Source organism: Coenobita brevimanus, chromosome 98, assembly GCF_032717465.1.
Source record: "Coenobita brevimanus isolate Jiangsu-jjx chromosome 98, ASM3271746v2, whole genome shotgun sequence".
NCBI lineage: Eukaryota > Metazoa > Arthropoda > Malacostraca > Decapoda > Coenobitidae > Coenobita > Coenobita brevimanus.
This window is the reverse complement of record NC_137051.1, coordinates 3,578,437-3,597,536: the sequence shown is the minus strand read 5'-3', so window position 1 is coordinate 3,597,536 and position 19,100 is coordinate 3,578,437. Positions and strand designations below refer to the sequence as shown.

The window sequence follows — 19,100 nt, the reverse complement described above, 5'->3', positions numbered from 1 at the left end:
TATGCGGGTGAGGGGTCATGGGGGACATTGACCTAACACCCACCCACCCTCATACAACAGGAAGTGTTAAGTGGTATCTTTAAACTCATCTTAGGATCTCTCTTTCTTTCTCCTTCTTCCTCCTCCTCCTCCTTTATCTTTACCTCTTAACATTTCTCCCTTTTACTTTTCTACAACCATATTCTTTCCTTCCCTAATTTTCCTCTTTACTACCAGAGGTTTTGGTGGGAGCAAGGCAGGGAATCGATTATCACTAATAGAGGTTTATCTATCTATCTATATCTATCTATCTATCAATTCATTGAGGGCCTTCTTGGGCAAAATAAAAGTCCGTAAGCAGCAAGAATAAAGTAAGGCGTCATCACAGTATACAGGCTAAGGGCTGGTTCTTTGTAATAAAGATAGTAAGGACTGGTTCTAAGGGCTGTGATCTAATAAGGGCCGGTTTTAAGGGGCATCTCTTTGTTAGTAACACAAAGACTTCCAAAGCAGCACCTGCCTCCTTGTTTCCTACCTCCCGCCCCTGCTCTCTTTCCTTCCCATCCCTCTCTCCCTCCCTCACTTCATTCGCTTCCTGTTCTCCTTCCCTTTCTTTGCCTCACATTCTATTTTTTCTTCTTTTTTCTGTCCCATCTCCATCTTCTTCCCTGCTAATCTTTCACCGACTTTCTTATCTTTTCAGCTCTTCACTTTCTACATTCTTCTTACTGTCTTCTCTTCTTTTCCCTTCCTTCCTCTCAAATTTCTACCATTCCCCTTCCCCTTCCCCTTCTTACTCTAACATCTCATACCTCCTTCTTTCCCGACTATCTTGCTTTTTCTCCTCTCCCTCCTTCCCCCTCCCCCCTCACCATCATCTCCTTCTCCCTCCCTCCTCCCCTTCCCCACTCTCTTTTCTTCCTCCATGCCGGCTGCAATGTCTCCTCTCCGCCCACCCCGTACCCACAGAACAAATATCAGACGAACGGAGGGAACAAGAGCGACAGAACAAAGGAAATTAATAACTGTCTATATTTCCTACCAGCTTCATCTCAGCCGTTACCCGTATTATGGTCATTAGTGTCGTGCCGGGATCATTAGCGACGTGCTGTACTGCCAACAAGTTCCGGAGACAAAACAAAGACGATGCTAATATATTGCCAGAAACACGTTATATAACTTAGTAATTATTTTACCCGAATTCTCTGATATTCAAATGGTGGGTAGGATCCAGAAACATAAAAATGAAAGTCTCGTAGAAGCCTTTTTTTTTTTTTTTTTTTTATGCCTTGGACTAAGTTCATGTTTCCATTAAAAAATTCCATATAGTTAAAAATAATTACTGAAAAAGATATTTCGAAGGTCCCAGTGTTAATTGATACATGGCCCAGTAACTGGACACTGTTAGTAATTTACACTGCTATGGTTTTCTTGCTCATTTTCAGTTCTGTTCATGCCACTGTGGAGAAATTGGTTTAGGATGATGAATAAATTTACAAATTATGGTCATTAAAGATATATTGAATCTCATTTTTGTATACTCAGTAAAATGCTGGTGCAAATTAAACATATCATCACCTTATACAGTGTTTCCCCATGGGCAGTGTAGAAGCCCGCGGTTAGGCAAGTTAGTCCTGACATTTAGGATCAAAGTGACCAGCCTCACTCATCCGAGTGGCATTATGTGAGCAACAGCCCCCAACCATCCCTTGGATATAAACCTGCACCGGCTCAAGCTGATTGGAACGCTTAAATACCCACTAAACCCCCAGGCGCCATAATTTGGTTATATGGTTACCACCCAGCGTGGCAAATGGTTTCCTGGTGTACAGGAACCCATTACATTCTACGTTATCTCCATATACCATATCTTAACTGATCTTTCCACACATCCTGGTCTTCTTTAACTTCCTCCAGCATACAGAACTTCCCTATTTGGTAATAACACAGCAGATTGGTCACTTCGTGCACGGGTGATGAAACGTCAGCTGATTTCTTAATTGGCAATGGCAATCCCCTGCAAGAAATTATATCAACCCACTTCCCACTAGCATCCAAGTAGCAGCTTCTACATTTGCCTGGGTACAGCAAATAAGGGTGTAAATTGTCTACTTCCATGTGTCATTCTAAGCTCAGACACATTCCCCCGACTTATCAAGAGTACTGCCCACACTACTGTGACTGACTTATCAAGAGTACTGCCTACACTGCTGTATGATTCCTCCGACTTATAAAGAGTACTACCCACACTACTGTACGATTCTCCAGATTTAATCAAGAGTACTACCCACACTACTGTACGATTCTTCTGACTTACCAAGAGTACTACCCACACTACTGTGACTGCTCTGACTAATCAAGAGTACTTCCCACACTACTGTACAATGCTCTAACCCCTGGCCTAACCTGAAAACCAGTCCTAAGATTCATTGTCGTACAGTAAGATGGGGAGCCAATTCAGGGGAATATCTTTCTCTGTTCCAACAAATGATGTATATGCACTTCAACACTAGGGCTGTAACACACACGTTCTGTCCAGTCAGTTCACCAATATCTGTAGAATGGTAACATTTAAATCAACTTGCATCCAAGAATGCATTTTTTTTTTCAATTATTCTTGCTATCACTAGATGATATTATTGGAGTTTAGAGGAGACACTTTGCTGTAAAGGAGAAAATGGCTAAACCCATCCCAGTTTGGAAATTCAGTCCCACTGCAATGAAATCCTCTAGATGTAGCAAAAACATAATTTTTAGTCACTTGAATGGAGGGGTTACACAATAAGCACTGAAAGGTAAAAAAGAAAATCATGTCTTCATATACAACATTTATTTATTCAACTAGATGAATGACTGGAAATGTCGGCTGACCTCTGACCTCCGACACACTGACCACTTAGTGAACATTTCCCAGTGGTCCCCCTCACTTTAGTCTGGTTTATAATAACGTAAGATGATGTGGATTTCGAGCAAAGAGAGGAAAAGAAAAATGATATATTTGATACTGCTACTTAGTTTACAAATTCCTGAGGTGTACATGTCTATATGAAAAAAAGAAATAATATGATTTAAAGGTAAACAATATCATTCACTGGGTCCCATGTGGGTATACAACGGGGGAAAAAGAAAAAAAAAAAAAAAAATCTCATCATAAATGGATTACAGAGGATAATGGAGAAAGTAAATCAAATACATAATGAAAAAAATATCAGTCACTGGTTCATGAGAGGGCTTGGTTAGAGAGAGAGAGAAAAAATACATATCATACACTACTTATACATATACAGGTAAAATTAATTAATGAAGGGTTGGGTTGGCTTTGGTGTAGAGCGATAATCTTCACGGTCACTGAGAAAGTGGCGTCAGGCAGAACAACCTTCCCCGATGAATAAAATAAAACAGAAAAACAAATGAAGTCTGGGGAAAGCTAGCATTAGGACACTACATGGAAATGCTGGGCAAAATAATAAGATAAAATCCATGAGGGCAACATGAACTGATAATGAGTGTAGCTGAATCTAAAATAAATGAAAAAGATGAAACAAACTGACTGCCTTTTAGCACAGTTATTCCTGAAGACACTGGCAGTTTACTGGTCCGCTGAATTGGTATTTTATCTGGCTCCAGATACAGCTCAGAAACTGTGATAATAGAAACACTTCACTCGGTTTATTCTCATCAACACAGCCCAACACCTAAGGGCCCATCAAATCAAATACATTAGCTTCTACAAACCAAATTTTCTTACAATGCCTTGTCATTCTACACTAAGGCACATTTTATATTACTGTACTTATAACTAATTTGTTTTGAGAATCCAGTCCATTAATATTGTGCTATAAGTGACTGAACAGGACAATGAAAAGCATGCTGGTATCTAACCGAGTCCTCTGGTTTTTTGAAGCTATCATCATAAACATGGCCAACGCAACTATCATGTGGTGAAAAATGATTATCCAAAGCATCTGAACCTAAAAAAATATATAATCCCTGGATATAAAGTTTGGACATGCAAATTAAAACTGGCCATCAGAAAACATGGAAGAACTATCGAGTCGCCTTGCCGTGCTCTTCTTGTTTTTACGACACACTGGCTGCTGGTTGGCAGGGGCCTCACAGGAAACAGATTTGGACAGCTCACTGGTACACAATGCACAGGAAGATTATTACACACGGTGCCTGACTATATTAAACCACTCCACTGCAATGATGCCTTTGAATATAAAGCTTATCTATCTCGCCTATTTCTTGGGGAGGGAAACTGATGATGATGATGATGAAGGGTCTTTCATAGTGAAGGGGTCAGAAGCAGTTCCCCTTTAGTACAATACCTTTTACAACCAGTTATTACTATTATCAGACAACTTCATTTGCAGGACAAAGGGCTTTTCATAGTGAAGGGATACGAGACAATCTTCCTTTATGTACCCCTTCAGTACACTGGATATTACATTCTATTCCAACCACCACGACATTTTTATTTTTTGAACAAAGGGCCCTTCAAAGTGAAGTGATTAAACTGGATAAGGACTAGGCGGAAACCCAAGTGGTTGCACCAAAAAACACAGGCACTACCAATACAAAAAGAACCGACAAAATACCGTACATGTCAGCACTCAGCAAAGGTGTCAGTTATTCTATGCAGCTGTCCAATTCCTTAAGCTGTGAGACCTCTGAACTTTTCATCTTTTAGTGCCATATTAAAGGTTCAAAAAGCTGTTTATTATATCTATGGTAAATAGTATACTAGGCATACTCCTTAAGCAGTCTATGGTGAAGAACTTGTACACTGGTTAGGTGAATAACATTAGCTTGTCAAGTAGGATAAGGGGAGAAAGAACAAGAAACCATTATTATGCTGTAACTTGTCACCTCACCAAAAATAATATACATACAGTAAAGCCACTTCTTCATACTTTACCCCTACAACAAGGTATTGTCAAATGTTAACAAAAGAATACTACAGCAGAGGGTAAGAACAGCCTGTAAAACATAAATAAAATTACTACCAAGACCAAAGAAATGGAAAGTGATTACAGACACTTCTAAAAAAAAAAAAAAAAAATAGCTACTAAACAAAATAATATAAAGGCTCAGTAAGAAGAAATATAATGGCCAAACGGAAAGTCTCACTATAGTCTGCGTAAACAACCACCGTCAAACTCTTACAAAGCATGTCCAGAGAAAGACTAATATGAAACACAAAATGGGAGACAAAACTAAAGTGAGAAAATGTGCAAAAGACGTAACAACAAAATATCAGGAAAACGTATGGTAAAAGCACAGAAGACAAATGCAAAAACAACACAAATTAAAGGAAACAAAATTAGAAGGAAGATTAAAATCAAGATCAACATACATATAAATACAGAAAATGGAATGAGAAACATGAAAGAGGAGCAGAAGCAAATGATAAATAAAAATTACTCTGCTTAGAGAGACACTACAAGAGAAGTCACTATGACAAAAATCACATCAGGAATTCAATATACAAAAAATGAGAGAAACTATATATAAAAAATGAGAGACTTAATGGCAAAAAATAATAATGGTGATAATGCAGATAATACAACTATACATACAAGGGTTAATACACACGGGGCTTAGTCAATCACGCACACAAATAAACACATACACATATATCATTCCTATGCACACACCACGCGCTTATAACTTTACGCACAGGCACAGACGAGTTCAATTTCACTTTGTCTATAAGTGTTCTGATGAAGCAGTAAGCGTGCATATACCTAGAAACTGTTATAAGTCTGCTGACACAAAAAATAACTGTGCAAAAAAAATATTTGTGTGATATAACATAAAACTATTTCCCGCATTTCTTGCAAAAAATATACTGCATATATCTTAATTATAACTCGATATGAAGCAGGCTTACATATTATTTTCTTTTACTATTTCTAAAGCAGTTTTATTTTCTCACTAGTAATCTTTTTTATCTTTTATTAAGCACCATATAATGTACAATCGAGCCACCGCCATTGTTCAAAAGCTCTTATAACTTCCCCACAAATTTGGTGGGGTTACGATGATCAGAATAATTTCATTTGTGAGCTCTCTTACTCTCTCAGGCAATTATGCTCCCTTGCACTCAACAACACAAATTTTAGGTATAAAAGTTTATGATGTATCTACTGAAACTGTTCAACTTGTCAATTCACACTTTTGGAGCTAGCTTACCTTTGTGAACAAAAGCTTTAAATTTTTGTCTGGCCAATAAAAGTCTGACAGATGCCTTCAGCTTTTCCACAATGCATGACTCCAAACAGGCTTCCACTCCACTCTTCATTCCTGCACACTCCATATGGCACATTCTGTATCCACATGTGTGTGTATCGCTCCACTTGTCACCCTCCAATTCCACATCACGCAGCCTCCGCCCAAGGATTGAAGAAGCTGGGGTGGAATGTTTTCCATCTCTTCTCCCAGTTCTAATTTTTCTCAATCTTCTCTATGGTCTAGTTTCCTTGCTTCTCTTGTGCTTATTCCACTTTACATTTATGAATTTCAATGTTTGGTCAATGAATTCTAATAAAATATTTTGTCATGCACACTTCTGTTCAACACTTCCACATTTTTGTTTTTCACAGCAATCTTGAGAGCACCCTGGTAACCACTCATCCTCTGCTGCCACTCCTCCTGGACTCCACTGCACCATTGAGATAAAATTGTGAGGGCAAGGACCATATCTCAGCTGGGATGCATCACAATCACTATTTCACCTAAGGATAAAAAGTTCAAGTTACGACTAGGACTATTAGTTTATTATGGATGGACTAAACTTTACGGAAAGATTAAGCTACTTTTCACATGTGGGTAGTGCACTTAAATGGCTATTATCATATTCAGAATGACCTGTAAACTTCAGTGAAGAGGGCGAGCTACTATTCATTCCTAAGATGGTAATGAAGAGAGTGCAGAGTATGCATTACACTTAGGTGGTTCCCTTTCCTGTACTAAGAATTCAAGATGGAAAGTTCCTTCCACATACTTTATTTTTTTGCCTGACACTTCAACACACCCATCAACATGTCATCACACTCTGCCTTCACATCACCCAAACTTCATTATCTCACACTTTAGTTTTCTCTTTCATCTACTAACTTCTTTTCCATTCTCCAACTTTCTATAGACAATCCATCACTCCACCCACCAACTCTTCCTACTCCACCATCAACTATTTGCTTCTCGTCCAACACTTCCTGTGCAGTGACACACTACACTGATCTATCCATCATCATACACATCCCCTCAATTATGACACAGCACAAACCCTGGAGAAAGTAGTTACGTGTGATTTAGCCCTTATTCTGTAAGGTTTCTCCATCCCCCAATCTTTCCACTCATCCAGTACAACACTTCAACTATAATTACCTCATCAATTATCTTATCAAATAAATGCCATGATGCTACATGAACCAGCAACACATCTTTAACCCATCATGAAACTAATACACCGCCTCCTCTCACTGTCCATCACAGAAGCACCAATACTACCAATTATGAAACCTATCATAAACAGAATTTTATCAAATGATTGTACTTTCTTAGCTAATGCAATGTACACACACCATCAACTCACCCTCAACCCAATGCATCACTATTCTTTAGTTAACAATCACAAAAATATTGCACATTACATAATCTGCTCATTCAATTTTCAATTATGTACAGTGACTATATTCATGTAACTCATCATGCACAAAATAAAAACTCACCCACACCACCGCAACTCACCACATCAAATCCAATGATCCACTCTGCCACCCCCTCGCGTACCTCAGCTTATACGATGACCACTCGCAGTCTTCGGGTTCCCTAAGGTCAGCAACAGCAATGGAGTGTGATCGTTGGAGTGGCTTGCGCTTGATGGGCCGTTCGCCGGTTCCGCAGTAGGGCACCTCGCAGTACGGGATAGAGTTGTATGGCACATGGTGGTATGCTATCTTCTTACGAGGGATGGGGCTGTATTGGACCTGGCGGGAGACAGTCATATCACACAGTTAAGACAGAAACAGAACCTCAGATGCTGCAACAACTAGGACAGTAATAGAAGAGCCTTAAATGCAATACAATAGCTGTATCAGCAGCTTGGAAAATGCAAAACAAGCAGCCCTCAACAAAAGCCTGGGATGTTTCAAAATAAATCAATGTATTTCATACAACTAGCACTCTTAAATTGTGGGAAACCAGGAAAGAAGCTTTATACACAGCAATGTTATTATAACAGGTAGATCCTCTGTCATGGTAGGTGGTGGCGACCATCATCCACTCACTTGATGTAGTGCTGCCTACTTCTTCCTTAGCCTTTATCATTCTTTTTCTGTGCCTTCCCTCCTCTTCCTATTTCTCCCTTCTTTCCTGTCACTTCTTATTGCTTTTCTTTCCTTTACATTGAGTGACAAGCCAAATGGTTTCCTGTAAGCCAAGAAACCATTTACAACGCTGGGTGGTAACCATATAACCAAACCATAAGTGCTCCCGTGTCAACAAGCGGGTTGGTGGAGGGTTAGTGCCCCTCCCCATAAAACAAATAACTCAAAGTTAAATGGCCACCCCTTACGGGATTATAGCATCTGGCAATAGATAGATAAATAGATTCTCTGTGATACAGTAGGGACTTGCCTTTAAAAAATAACATCAGAAAAGGCAACATGCCAAGGACTATTTGTAATGCAAGGAAGAATTAAGCTGTTTTACAAGTGCAGCATAAGCTAGTGTTAAAAGGCTTATGTCTGTGAGGCAGAGTCAAGATCAAAGGAAAGACTGATGACAATGGATGCATGACCAATATCACTCGGAAGTTCAATGTTACTTTTACTGCACTTTTATTTTTGTTTTTCAATTTCATCCATCTCATTTATTAGCATACAATGATGTAAGCTGAGGTAAATAAAAATGTACCCAAAATGAAGAAAAAAATTATTACAAAATACAACAAAAACAGGTGGCTACTACGGTGAATGGGTTTGTCTGCATTAATCTGAATGAAGAAAAGCAAAGCTATATATAGTGTGAAGGTATAAGGGATGAAGGATGACTGGAAAGAGGAAAAGGGAGAGGAGAAGGAAAGACGGGGGAGAGTAGGGAGTGGACTGTAAAGGGGAAAGGAGGCGGAGAGACTGAGTGTGTAGAGAGAAAGTAAGGGGGAAGAAAAGAGGAATAGGAGGGACCAGTTCCAAGAAGGGATGAGTTGGACTGACTAGTAAATGATGGAGAGGGAGAAGACAGAAGTACAGGGAAAGACAAGTGAGGGAAAGGAAGCAAGGGGACATAACATGAAGAGAAGGGAGTGAAAAGAAAGACGGATAACAGGAGGAGCAACGATAGGAAGGAGGTCAAATTCCAAGAAGGGTTGAGTTGGTGTTGAAATGCAGAAAATGATTTTGGGGAGAAGAGTGAGAGAGAGGAAAAGTGAATGGGAAAGAAACAAAGGCCAGAAAAGGAAAGACGAGAATGAGGGATAGAAGGGAATAGAAAAAGGAGAGGGAGGAAACGAGGAAGAAGGAAAAGGGGAGTGAAAGGATGCGGGAAAGAAGTAAGAGAAATGGTAGACAGCATAAGGGAGGGATGGAAAGCAGGGGATCAAGTTCCAAGAAGGGGTATAAAAGGATGGTTTGGGGAAGTGGAAAGGAAGTGGTTAGTCTCGAGGGGCGATAATGGCAGATTAGGAAAGGCGTGAAACGTTTACAATAATTATCTTCTTAAATGCTGTGTAATCTGTACCCTTTCAGTCAATGTGCTTTTCACTTCTGGGGTTTGGCTATACTGACACGAAAATTCCAACCCATCCGATTTGCCGCTAATTTATTTACCAAGATCCCACAAGGTTTTGACACAGTGTGTGAATAAAGAAACTTACTGACCACGAGTTCTATCAATAATACTTTATATAACAAATATTAATAAGTACTGTAGTAGAACCAACTGAATGTAAGTGTGGCAACTTTGGGAAGGTCCGAAATTTCGCACGGGATGACGGCTCTAATATACACATTTATACTAGGACTAGGTGGGTACTGAAGGGCAAAATGATCTTGCACAATGACCTAACACCTCTTTCTCTCACTGAGGAATTGATCTGCCCCCAGATAATGTTATATACAAAGTTGTGGGAGGCTTTTATTTACGATCACAGCTCAAGAACGCGTTTCCCAAGCTGAATTTAATCGTCGGACGTCAGAATAAACAAACAAAAAATGCCCTCAGAGTCAGAGGGTTAAAGTGTAGGATGCGTGCATGCCATGTGTGTGATATTGACATGTTGTATTAGGTGTGTGTGTGTGTGTGTGTGTGTGTGTGTGTGTGTGTGTGTGTGTGTGTGTGTGTGTTTATAACGAGTATGTCTCACCATGACAGTGCCAACCTTCTGGTACGAGATGTCAAGGTACTGTATCTCCTGGCATGGCAGTAAGTCCAGCGGCCTCTTCACCGATCCAGTTGTGCGCCGCAGTGTGCACGACGAGCCCAGAGCCGCAGCCGCAGCACCCGTGGCGGCGGCGGCGGCGGTGGCGGAGAGTCTGCCCCCGCCGCTGCCTCCACTACCACCACCGCCGCAGCCCTTGTGTCGCGCGGACTTGGGGCAGCTGTTGTTGTTGTTGTTTGCTGTGGATGTGTTGTTGTTCTCTTCGTCGTCATCACCTTCCTCCTCCTCCTCTTCCCTGCAAGGATAAACAAAAGGAATGGCTGAGGATACGATGTAAGGTTTCACATACACACACACACACACAATCATCACCATTACTGTAATCATCCAAACACACACACACACAGTCCATCACCATTACTGTAATTTGCAAAAAACACATCATCATTAACATTACTGTAATCATCCAAACACACACATACAGATCATCATCACTCTAATCATCCAAACAAACACACACAATCAATACCATACACACAACCTCTCTCTCTCTCTCTCTCATATCTTTTCCGTATCAGTCCCCTCCCCATATCTAGCAATCTTGCCAACTATCTATCCATCCATCTCGTTATCTACCTATCTCGCCCGTCTCAGCTAACGAGGCGTGGGGGGTTGTTAAAGAGATAGGCCGCCATTGTTGCTGACGTCACTTCCGTTCACCTAGCTTAGACTACGAACAGGTGAGTGGATGGGTGTGGGCGCAGGTGTGGGGATGAATGTGGATGAGAATGGGAGAAAATCAGTGTTGGCGTGAGGTGGAAGGGGTATCATCATCATCATCATCATAAAAATAATACAGTGGTGGTAGTAGTAGTAATTAATATTAAAAAAATGATAATAATAATAAATCAAAACTGTATGAAGTGGGAGGCAGGTGTGTGGACAGAATTTGAGTAAGCAGTTGTGTGGATGAGATGTGGGTAGTGGAGCAGAGGACAGTGGATGGAGGAAGAGGCTGGAGAGTGGACACCGAATACTGGATAGGTGGAAAGTGGATCAAGTACGGGGTTGTTGGTTGAGTGGGGGAGCACTGGGTTGGTGTCTGGGAGCATGGAATGGTAGAGATAAGTGGATATGGGGAGGTTAGTGAGGAGAACTGGATAGACAGGAAATGTAATGAATGGATAGGAAGTGGAGAGGACGGGCAGGTAATGGAGTAGGTAAATACACAGGCAGGCAGGCGTGGAAGAAGGGAGGTAGATATGTAAGTGGGTATGGGGACGAAGAAGGGAGGTAGAGGGGTGAGTAGGTAAGGTGGTGGGAGGGTGGTAGACAGGTAAGTAGTTAGATATGTAGGGAGGGTAGGAGGTAGATACGTAAGTAGCTAGATGGGTCGCGGAGTGGGCAGTGGAGGATGTAAGTACGCGGGAAGTGGGCATACAGGGTGGAAGGTGAGGAAGGGAGGTACCGGGTGAGGTGGAGTAGGAGGAAATGAATAGGTGATAAGAGGAGTTAGGGTGGACGGTAAGGCAGGCACTAAGGTGGAGTGAGATGATACGGACAGGTGGAACAAGCCCCTGCAAAGGTAGGAGGTGCGGTGGAGTGGTGGTGAGGGAGTGAGGTGAGGTGCTAAGGATAGGCATAGGACGGAGTGCAGTATTAGGTAGGGATGGGGGGAAGCGGGTGGGGACAGATTGGTGGTGGAAGCAAAAATGTGTAGAAAGAAGGTAGGGCGGTGGAGAGGAGTGATGTGGATACGTCAGAGGTGGAGTGGATTAGGTACCTGGACAGTGGGCAAGCAAGTGGGGAGAGAGGAGAGCAGGAAGGGGGAAGGGGGGGTATGTGGAAGAGGGTGTGGTGCAGAGTATGGAGGGGTTAGGCGTAGGATTAAGGGATGCAACAGGGAGGGAGGAAGGGGAGGGGGTTGGGTAAATACGGTGTGGGTGAGGGGAAATAAGGAGAGGGTGGGGAAGGAAAGGGGTATGTGGAGAGGGGTGTGGTGCTGATAGGGCAAGGAAGGGTGTGACGTGGGTAGTAGGGGGGATGGGGGAGGAGCAGATAAGGGGTGGGGAGGGGTGGAGTGGAGTGGGTGTGGTCAAGGGTGGGGTCAATAACCGGACCACATGAGTTATCCCACCCCCCACCCCCACCCCCTCTCTCTTGCTGGGTACACTCTCTCACTCTCCCTATTCTTTCTCTGACCTACCCTCACTTTCTTCCACGTATTTCAGCAGCCTTCTTCCACTGTCTTCTTACTCCCTCCCCCCTCTCCCTCCGTCTGATCTACACTAGCTCTCCATATCAATCGCTTTCCTTTGCTACTGTCTTTTACGCCTCCCTCGCTACTTTTCATACTCTATAAATATATTCTTATCATTATAATGCTTGTAACTACCCTTATGCTCTCTCTCTCCGGAAGCCCCAACGGTACCTCCCTCTGGCACCCAATATTTGCAAAGATATGGGATCGGAACTGCCTCCTGACGTCACAATATCATGAACAAGGAAAACAAAAGAAAAACACACTCGAATTTTCCCCTAACTCTCGTGCAAAATTTAACATCACAATATCAGATCAAGAAACCAATAAAAATAACAAAAAGGCTGCCGATCACAATGGTAAGTATATACATCAAAGAACAATAAAATAAAAAAGCTTTTTAGTTCAAAGTGATAACAAAGACAATAAATAAAAAGGAAATATAGAGAAGGAAAATAGAAATTGAGAAATGAAGAGGAGGACCAGAGAAAGCCACGAGGCCTTGGGCGATGACAAAATCACCACTATTCTAAACACCTATTCCCAGTACTTTTTGTGGCCTACGCTATGCAGGGTTCAAACACACACAAATAATAATAATAATAATAATAATAATAATAATAATAGGTTAAAGCGTGAGAAACTATAATCAAGAGTGCCCAGTAAACAAACCATACGCACACTCACTCATCAGTCGCACTTTCCAACTTTCAAGGTTAATGTGATATATAAGAAACAGTTAGCTCTTTGAATGAATTTTTTTTTTTAATGTGAAAAAAGACAAGTGTGGCAAAAAAGAAAATGAAGTTAATTGAAGAAGTGGATGAGAGAGAGAGAGAGAGAGAGAGAAACACACTAACAGCACAAGTGAAGTGTATGGTGTGGTATTAAAATTAATACCGGATATCTACGGTAGCCCATAGTAGGGAGTATGCAGGTATTAGGAAGTGGAGGGCGAGGTGTCACGCACTATATGGTATGAGGACGTGAGAAAATATAAGGGAAGGTGTTGTGAGGAATGTATGCGTGCGGGATGCGGTGTACAGGAGTATAAGTCGGGGTGTCTGGGTGTTGTTCTTGAAGTGGCCCCAGGCTCATCTGAACGTGAACCCAGTGGACTGCAGGCTAGCGTTGCCCTTCTCCTGTAGTCTGCCATCCTCATTTCAGGGGACAGAGAGCGTGGTGAGGGACGTTTGTATAACCGAGCAGCCAGGTCGCCCAGTTATATACGTGGCACCGCGTGAAGGCATCCCCGTACTGTAGGTGTTAGGCAAAGAGAGGTGCGGGATGAAGGTGTAAGGCAATGTATGAGGGTGTGGGAGACTATAAGGAAGGTTCTGTATACCGTAGAGTGTAAGGTGTAGATGTGTAGGGGAGAGGTGAGGGGGGCGCTAAAGAGGTGCCTTAAGTGGTAGGGGGTAGCAGGGTGTTGAGAAAGCGATGACGAGGGAAGAAAATCGGGAAGGAGAAACAAAATCGTAGATAGTGGGGAAAGGGAGGGAAGAGGAAGAAAAGAAAGGAGGGGGAGCAAGAGAGCAGGAGACCGGGGAATGAAGGGGGAGGAAGGAAAAGATTGGGGAAAGAAGGGTTTGGGGGACTAGGTAAAAGAAACATCGTTCAGAGAAGACGGGAGGGGAGAAGAAAGAGAGGAAAGAAGGGGGAGGAAAAAAAGGGAGGGAGAAGGAGGAAGAGAGGGTGAAAGGGATGAGAAAGACAAGAAAATGAGGGTATGAGAGAAGGAAGGAATGAAGGGGAGACAAAGCTAGAGAAGTGAGGAAGATAAGAGTAGGGAAGGAGGGGATGGGGGTAGGGTTAGGTAGGGGAGAAGCTGGAGGGGGGCTAGGGGAAGGGAAAAATGGTAGAGAATTATAAGGGGAGGGAAGGTAAGGCAAGGAAGAAGGTAGGTGGGAAAAAGGTGTGAAAGACAGGGGGAGAGGAAGGGGAGATGGCCAAGAAGGGATGGGTAAAGGAAGGACTAAAAGGGACAGGGGATGTAGCTTAGGTGGGGAGATGGTAGGGGAGGGAATAGAGGGTGAAAGACAAGGGACAGGAGGGGAGGGGGTAGGTAAGGGAAGAGGAAAGGGACGGTAGGGGGGAGGAATATAGAGGGTAGGGGATGTAAGTGGGGGTGTAGGGTAGAGGGCATAGAGGTAGAGGGACAGTCGCCCTTGCCCCAGGCTGAGTTATACCTGGGTACCTCCCTTACCTGTCTGCCAATGCCCCTCACACACACACACACACACACCTGCCTCACGATGTTGTACAGGTGTGTATGTGTGTATACTTCCTCTCTCTCTCTCTCACTGATACTACAATACAGGTGTGCTACTTCCCTTCCTATATCTCTTTACTTTCCACACCTGCCCAAAACACCTGCACCTACTGAATCTCTCTCTCGCTCTCTCACACAGACACACACACCTGCTAACCTTCTCTACACCTGCCTTGAGGGAAGAGGTGTGGGGGGAGGGGGGATGAAAATAACCGAAAATCGCCCTGTGAGAAAAGCCCTCGGGTAGTACACACACACACACAGTAATTTGTAAACACCTTATCACGCGAACGTAATCATTCCCACACACATACACGTTTTCCTCAACAAGTTTACATACACCATCACTCCTACACATTTATGTATCCCTTTCCCTACAAATACAGTAAAATCTAAACACACACATATACCCTGATTTCAATATACACTTGCATACATTCTACACATACAAGAACATCATATCTACTTGCGCACGCACACACTCTCGCATTCAAATACATATACACAAATTTCTATACACACACACGACCAGGCGCGCGAGGTCTAATACTCAATACCTGTGCCAGTCATAACAATTCACAGTCAATTTTCTCTCTCACGCAGGGAGAAGACAGAGAAGGGGAAGCGAGAGGAGGGCATAGGAGGGACGGGGGGACAGGCTAGGGGAAGGTGATTATGAGTAAAAGTTCCGCGATAAGAAAAAAAAAAAATGAGAGGAAAGGCGAGAAGGGGATGGGAAGACGCCAAAAATGGTGAGGAAGCAGAGGGGGAAGGAGGCAATGGAAAGAAAGGAGAGGAATGAGGGAGTAAAATGGGAAGGGAAAACAAACAGTAACGGATCTGTTGGTTCTTTCGTGGCTGTTTAGTATAGGGAAGGTTATAACGAACACGCTAGGGAAAGTATGGAGGAGAGGGAAGTGGAGAGGAAAGTGAAAGAAGGCAGTGGGATAAGAGAGGGAAGGTAGGAATGGGAGAAGAGGAAGGGGGGGGAGGGAGGGAGGGAGAGAGAGTAAACCCTATCCTCCCATCCCTCTACCTCTGCTCCATCATCATTCATTCATTCATTCTCTCTCTCCTTCTTATCACTAGAAAACAGCACAGATAACCAGAGGAGGTAAACGAATAAGGAAAAGGAAGTGGACTGGTGACAGTGGGAGTAATAAAAAAATAAACGCGAAGAGGAGTTAGGGAAGAAAAGAGAAGAGAAGAGGAGAGAGAGAGAGAGAGAGAGAGAGAGAGAAGACTTGAAGAGAAAAGAAAAAAGCAGACACGACAGTAACAAAGGGAGAAGAAAACAAGAGAAAGGAAGCAGGGACGAGAAATGGGAAAAAAGAGGAGCAAAAAGACATACGGAAGAAAACCTAGAACTAGGGTAAGATTGATAAAAAAAAAAAAAGACTTAAAAGATGGAAGATGGATGACGAAATGAAAAGAGAAGGGAGAGAAGATGAGGAGAAAGGACAACAAATGAAAAGGAGAGGAGGGGATATTAAAAAGAGGAGACGAAAGGAGAGTACAGAGTGGAAGAGAAGACTACGAGAACAGAGAAGAACTGCAAGGTAAAGCACATAGTAGGATAAAGCAGGGTAGAGGAACAGAACAGAGCAGAGAAGAGGAGTGGAACAGAGTAAAGAAGAGGAGTAGAACAGAGTACGGCAGAGTAGAGAAGAGAAGCAGAGCAGAGTCGAGGAGTCAGCTGTTGGGTGGTCAGTGGTAATGGTCCGAAAGATTAATGTGTTCCTCCTCCTTTCTTCCTTCTCCCATTTCCTCCTTTCTTCCTTCTATTTCCTCTTCTTCCTCCTCCTCTCTACACCAAACTTCTCCCCTATAATCCTTCTTCAGGTTCATTTTTCTCTCTCTCCCTCCTCTTCCCTTTCTCCTGGTCCGACGTCTTTCATTTTCTTTTCCTACTCTTCTTCTTTCTATTCTCATTTTCTGCTTCTTTTCTTTTTCTCTTCCTTCTTTTCCACTTATTCCCATTTCGCCTTTCTCTTTTTCCTCTCAATTAAGCCCTCTCTTCTTCACCTACAGCCTTTTGACATTATTCCTTGAGAGAGAGAGGGGGGGGGGAATAAGTGAATAACCAAGTAAGAAAATGTGTACAGAAAGGTAAGAAGGTGAGTGACTAGCAAGAAACGTGAATAAACAGCAACAAAGTGAATGAATGAATCAGTCCGTGAATAAACAAGAAGCTACAGCAGGACTATCCGAGAGTAATCTATACATAAATTGCTGTATACGTTAAATTGGTGATCTTACCCCTTCTTCTTAGCGTGGTCCGGCTCCGAGTCCGATGAAGGCTGGTAGAGTCCGTCATCGTCGTCCTTATCAGTGAAATCCAAGCAGCGGGCCGCCCTCAGGTTCCGGCCCATAGAGTTGTCTCCAGTGCGGGCTGTGGGCAGAGGTACCATCAGATTAATACCAGGTAGAAATAGGTAAATATAATGTAGAAACAAACGTAAACAATGCTGTACAGGTAAGTAAATATCACACACACACACACAAGACAGATACAACACGGAAAAACCATCTCTAAGTTCAGTTACATGTACAAAAACTATAACACGAGCATGTGTAATTACGCAAGATGAAAAAAATCCACAATATCTGAACAACTGAGTAAACGAACAACACGAAACAAAGACGAAAATAACACACACGAAAAATAAATAAATAAACGAATAAATAAATAAATAATCCAGTACAAGACAAAGCAGCAGTTCAAACTCTTACTTATAGTGTGTCCAACAGCGTTTTATTCCAGCTAACAGATGACAATTTAATGGAAACGTGAAAAGAATCTGTTGCAGCCAAAGAGGATATGAAGGGGAAGGAACGGTTGAGGGATGAGAAACGGTTAACACACACACACACACACACAGGACTGCATCAACGGAAGGCCATGGTTGCAACACAAGGGGGAGGAGGAAAAAATTAGGTCAACGGAGGGGAAAGAACGGTTACAGGGATAAAGGGAACGAGAGAGAGAGAGAGGGGGGGGGCTATAGCATACAAAACAGATGGTCAAAATGCAGAAAGTAGGTAGACATACATAATCGTACATGCCCAGTCTCTCTCTCTCTCTCTCAAGGTGGGGTGTTTCAGCTCCCAACGGCCCTTGCTACCCTTAACCAGATTACCCCAATTTCACCCTCACCCTCTTGTTCACCTCTCCTCTCACTCCTCCTCCTTCTTATTGCTTTCTTCTCCTTTATTACCGTACCGACCGACCTCTTCATTTCCTGCTTCTTCGTCTTCTTTCTTTCTCCATGTCCTCCTTTATGCTCCCCTACCTTTCCTTCCTTATTCTTCTTCCTGCTTCCTTTCTCCTTCTTTTCCGTTAACCTGCTCCTCATCCTTTTCCTCATTCTGTGCTATCCCTCCTTCCTCCTCTTCCCTAAACCCATATCTTCACTTTAATATTCTTTTCCTTTCATCTTAATCTGCCTCCGCCTCGATCTAAATCGATCCTCCCGTTTCTTTCTGTTTTCTTCCTAGCTCCTTTTTCTTTTTATAGTATTCATTTTTATTCGCTTCCTCCTTTCTACACTTCCGAATTTCCCCTTTCCCATCGTCTCCCTTTCCCCAATTAGCTTCAGTTTGCCTTTTCTCTTTTACTTCCTCTTATACTTCTTTATTACTTTTTTCTTTTTCCTTGTTCTACTGTTCCCTCGAGCATGTTTTGTTTTCGTATAAGGCTTTCTTATGTATCCTTCTTCTCTTTCTCCCTCACTCCTTCCTTCACTCTTTTGCCCTCCCTAGATCTTTCTCTTACCCTTTATCCCCCTCCTTCCAACTTTTCTTGTTCCCCCTTGCTACATTCTTCTCCTACTCTTCCTCCCCCTCGTTTTCCCACCCGTTAAGCCCCCCTTCTCTCCTCCTTCCCCCACTCCCTCCCTTTCTCCGCCCTCCCCTCTCTATCCCTCCTTTCAGTTTCACGTCCATTTTGCCCATTCAGAGTGGATCCCCGTAAAATCTCTTTCTCTGATCCTTCTTCCTGCCACCCGTCCCCCCTTTCTCCCTACCTCTCCCTCGTCTTTAATCTTTCAACTTTTTCCTGACCGTGTTCCTTGTCCTCTTCTTTCTCTCTCCATATCTTCCTTCTCTTTTTCTCACCCACCCCTCCAATTACAGTTCTCCCAACACTCGTCTCCCTTTTTACCGCACCCCATTTCTTTGCCTCTTCCTCCAATACCTACCACTCC

The 19,100-nt window shown here is 42.8% G+C and overlaps 1 protein-coding gene across 4 annotated transcripts in view; it reads right to left on the bottom strand.

Annotated features, from left to right (window-relative positions):
- Positions 1 to 6,590: 6,590 nt before the first annotated feature.
- The window catches only part of LOC145414060 (uncharacterized), a 163,179-nt gene continuing 150,669 nt past the window's right edge, over positions 6,591 to 19,100 (bottom strand). For all 4 annotated transcript variants that reach the window (XM_080283621.1, XM_080283622.1, XM_080283623.1 and 1 more), the window contains 4 exons: positions 17,155 to 17,287; positions 10,349 to 10,658; positions 7,735 to 7,973; positions 6,591 to 6,719 (listed from right to left, as the gene is read on the bottom strand). In XM_080283621.1, coding sequence (XP_080139747.1) covers positions 6,716 to 6,719; positions 7,735 to 7,973; positions 10,349 to 10,658; positions 17,155 to 17,287 — 686 coding nt within the window. In that variant the 3' untranslated portion in view covers positions 6,591 to 6,715. The remainder of the gene's footprint in view (positions 6,720 to 7,734; positions 7,974 to 10,348; positions 10,659 to 17,154; positions 17,288 to 19,100) is intronic.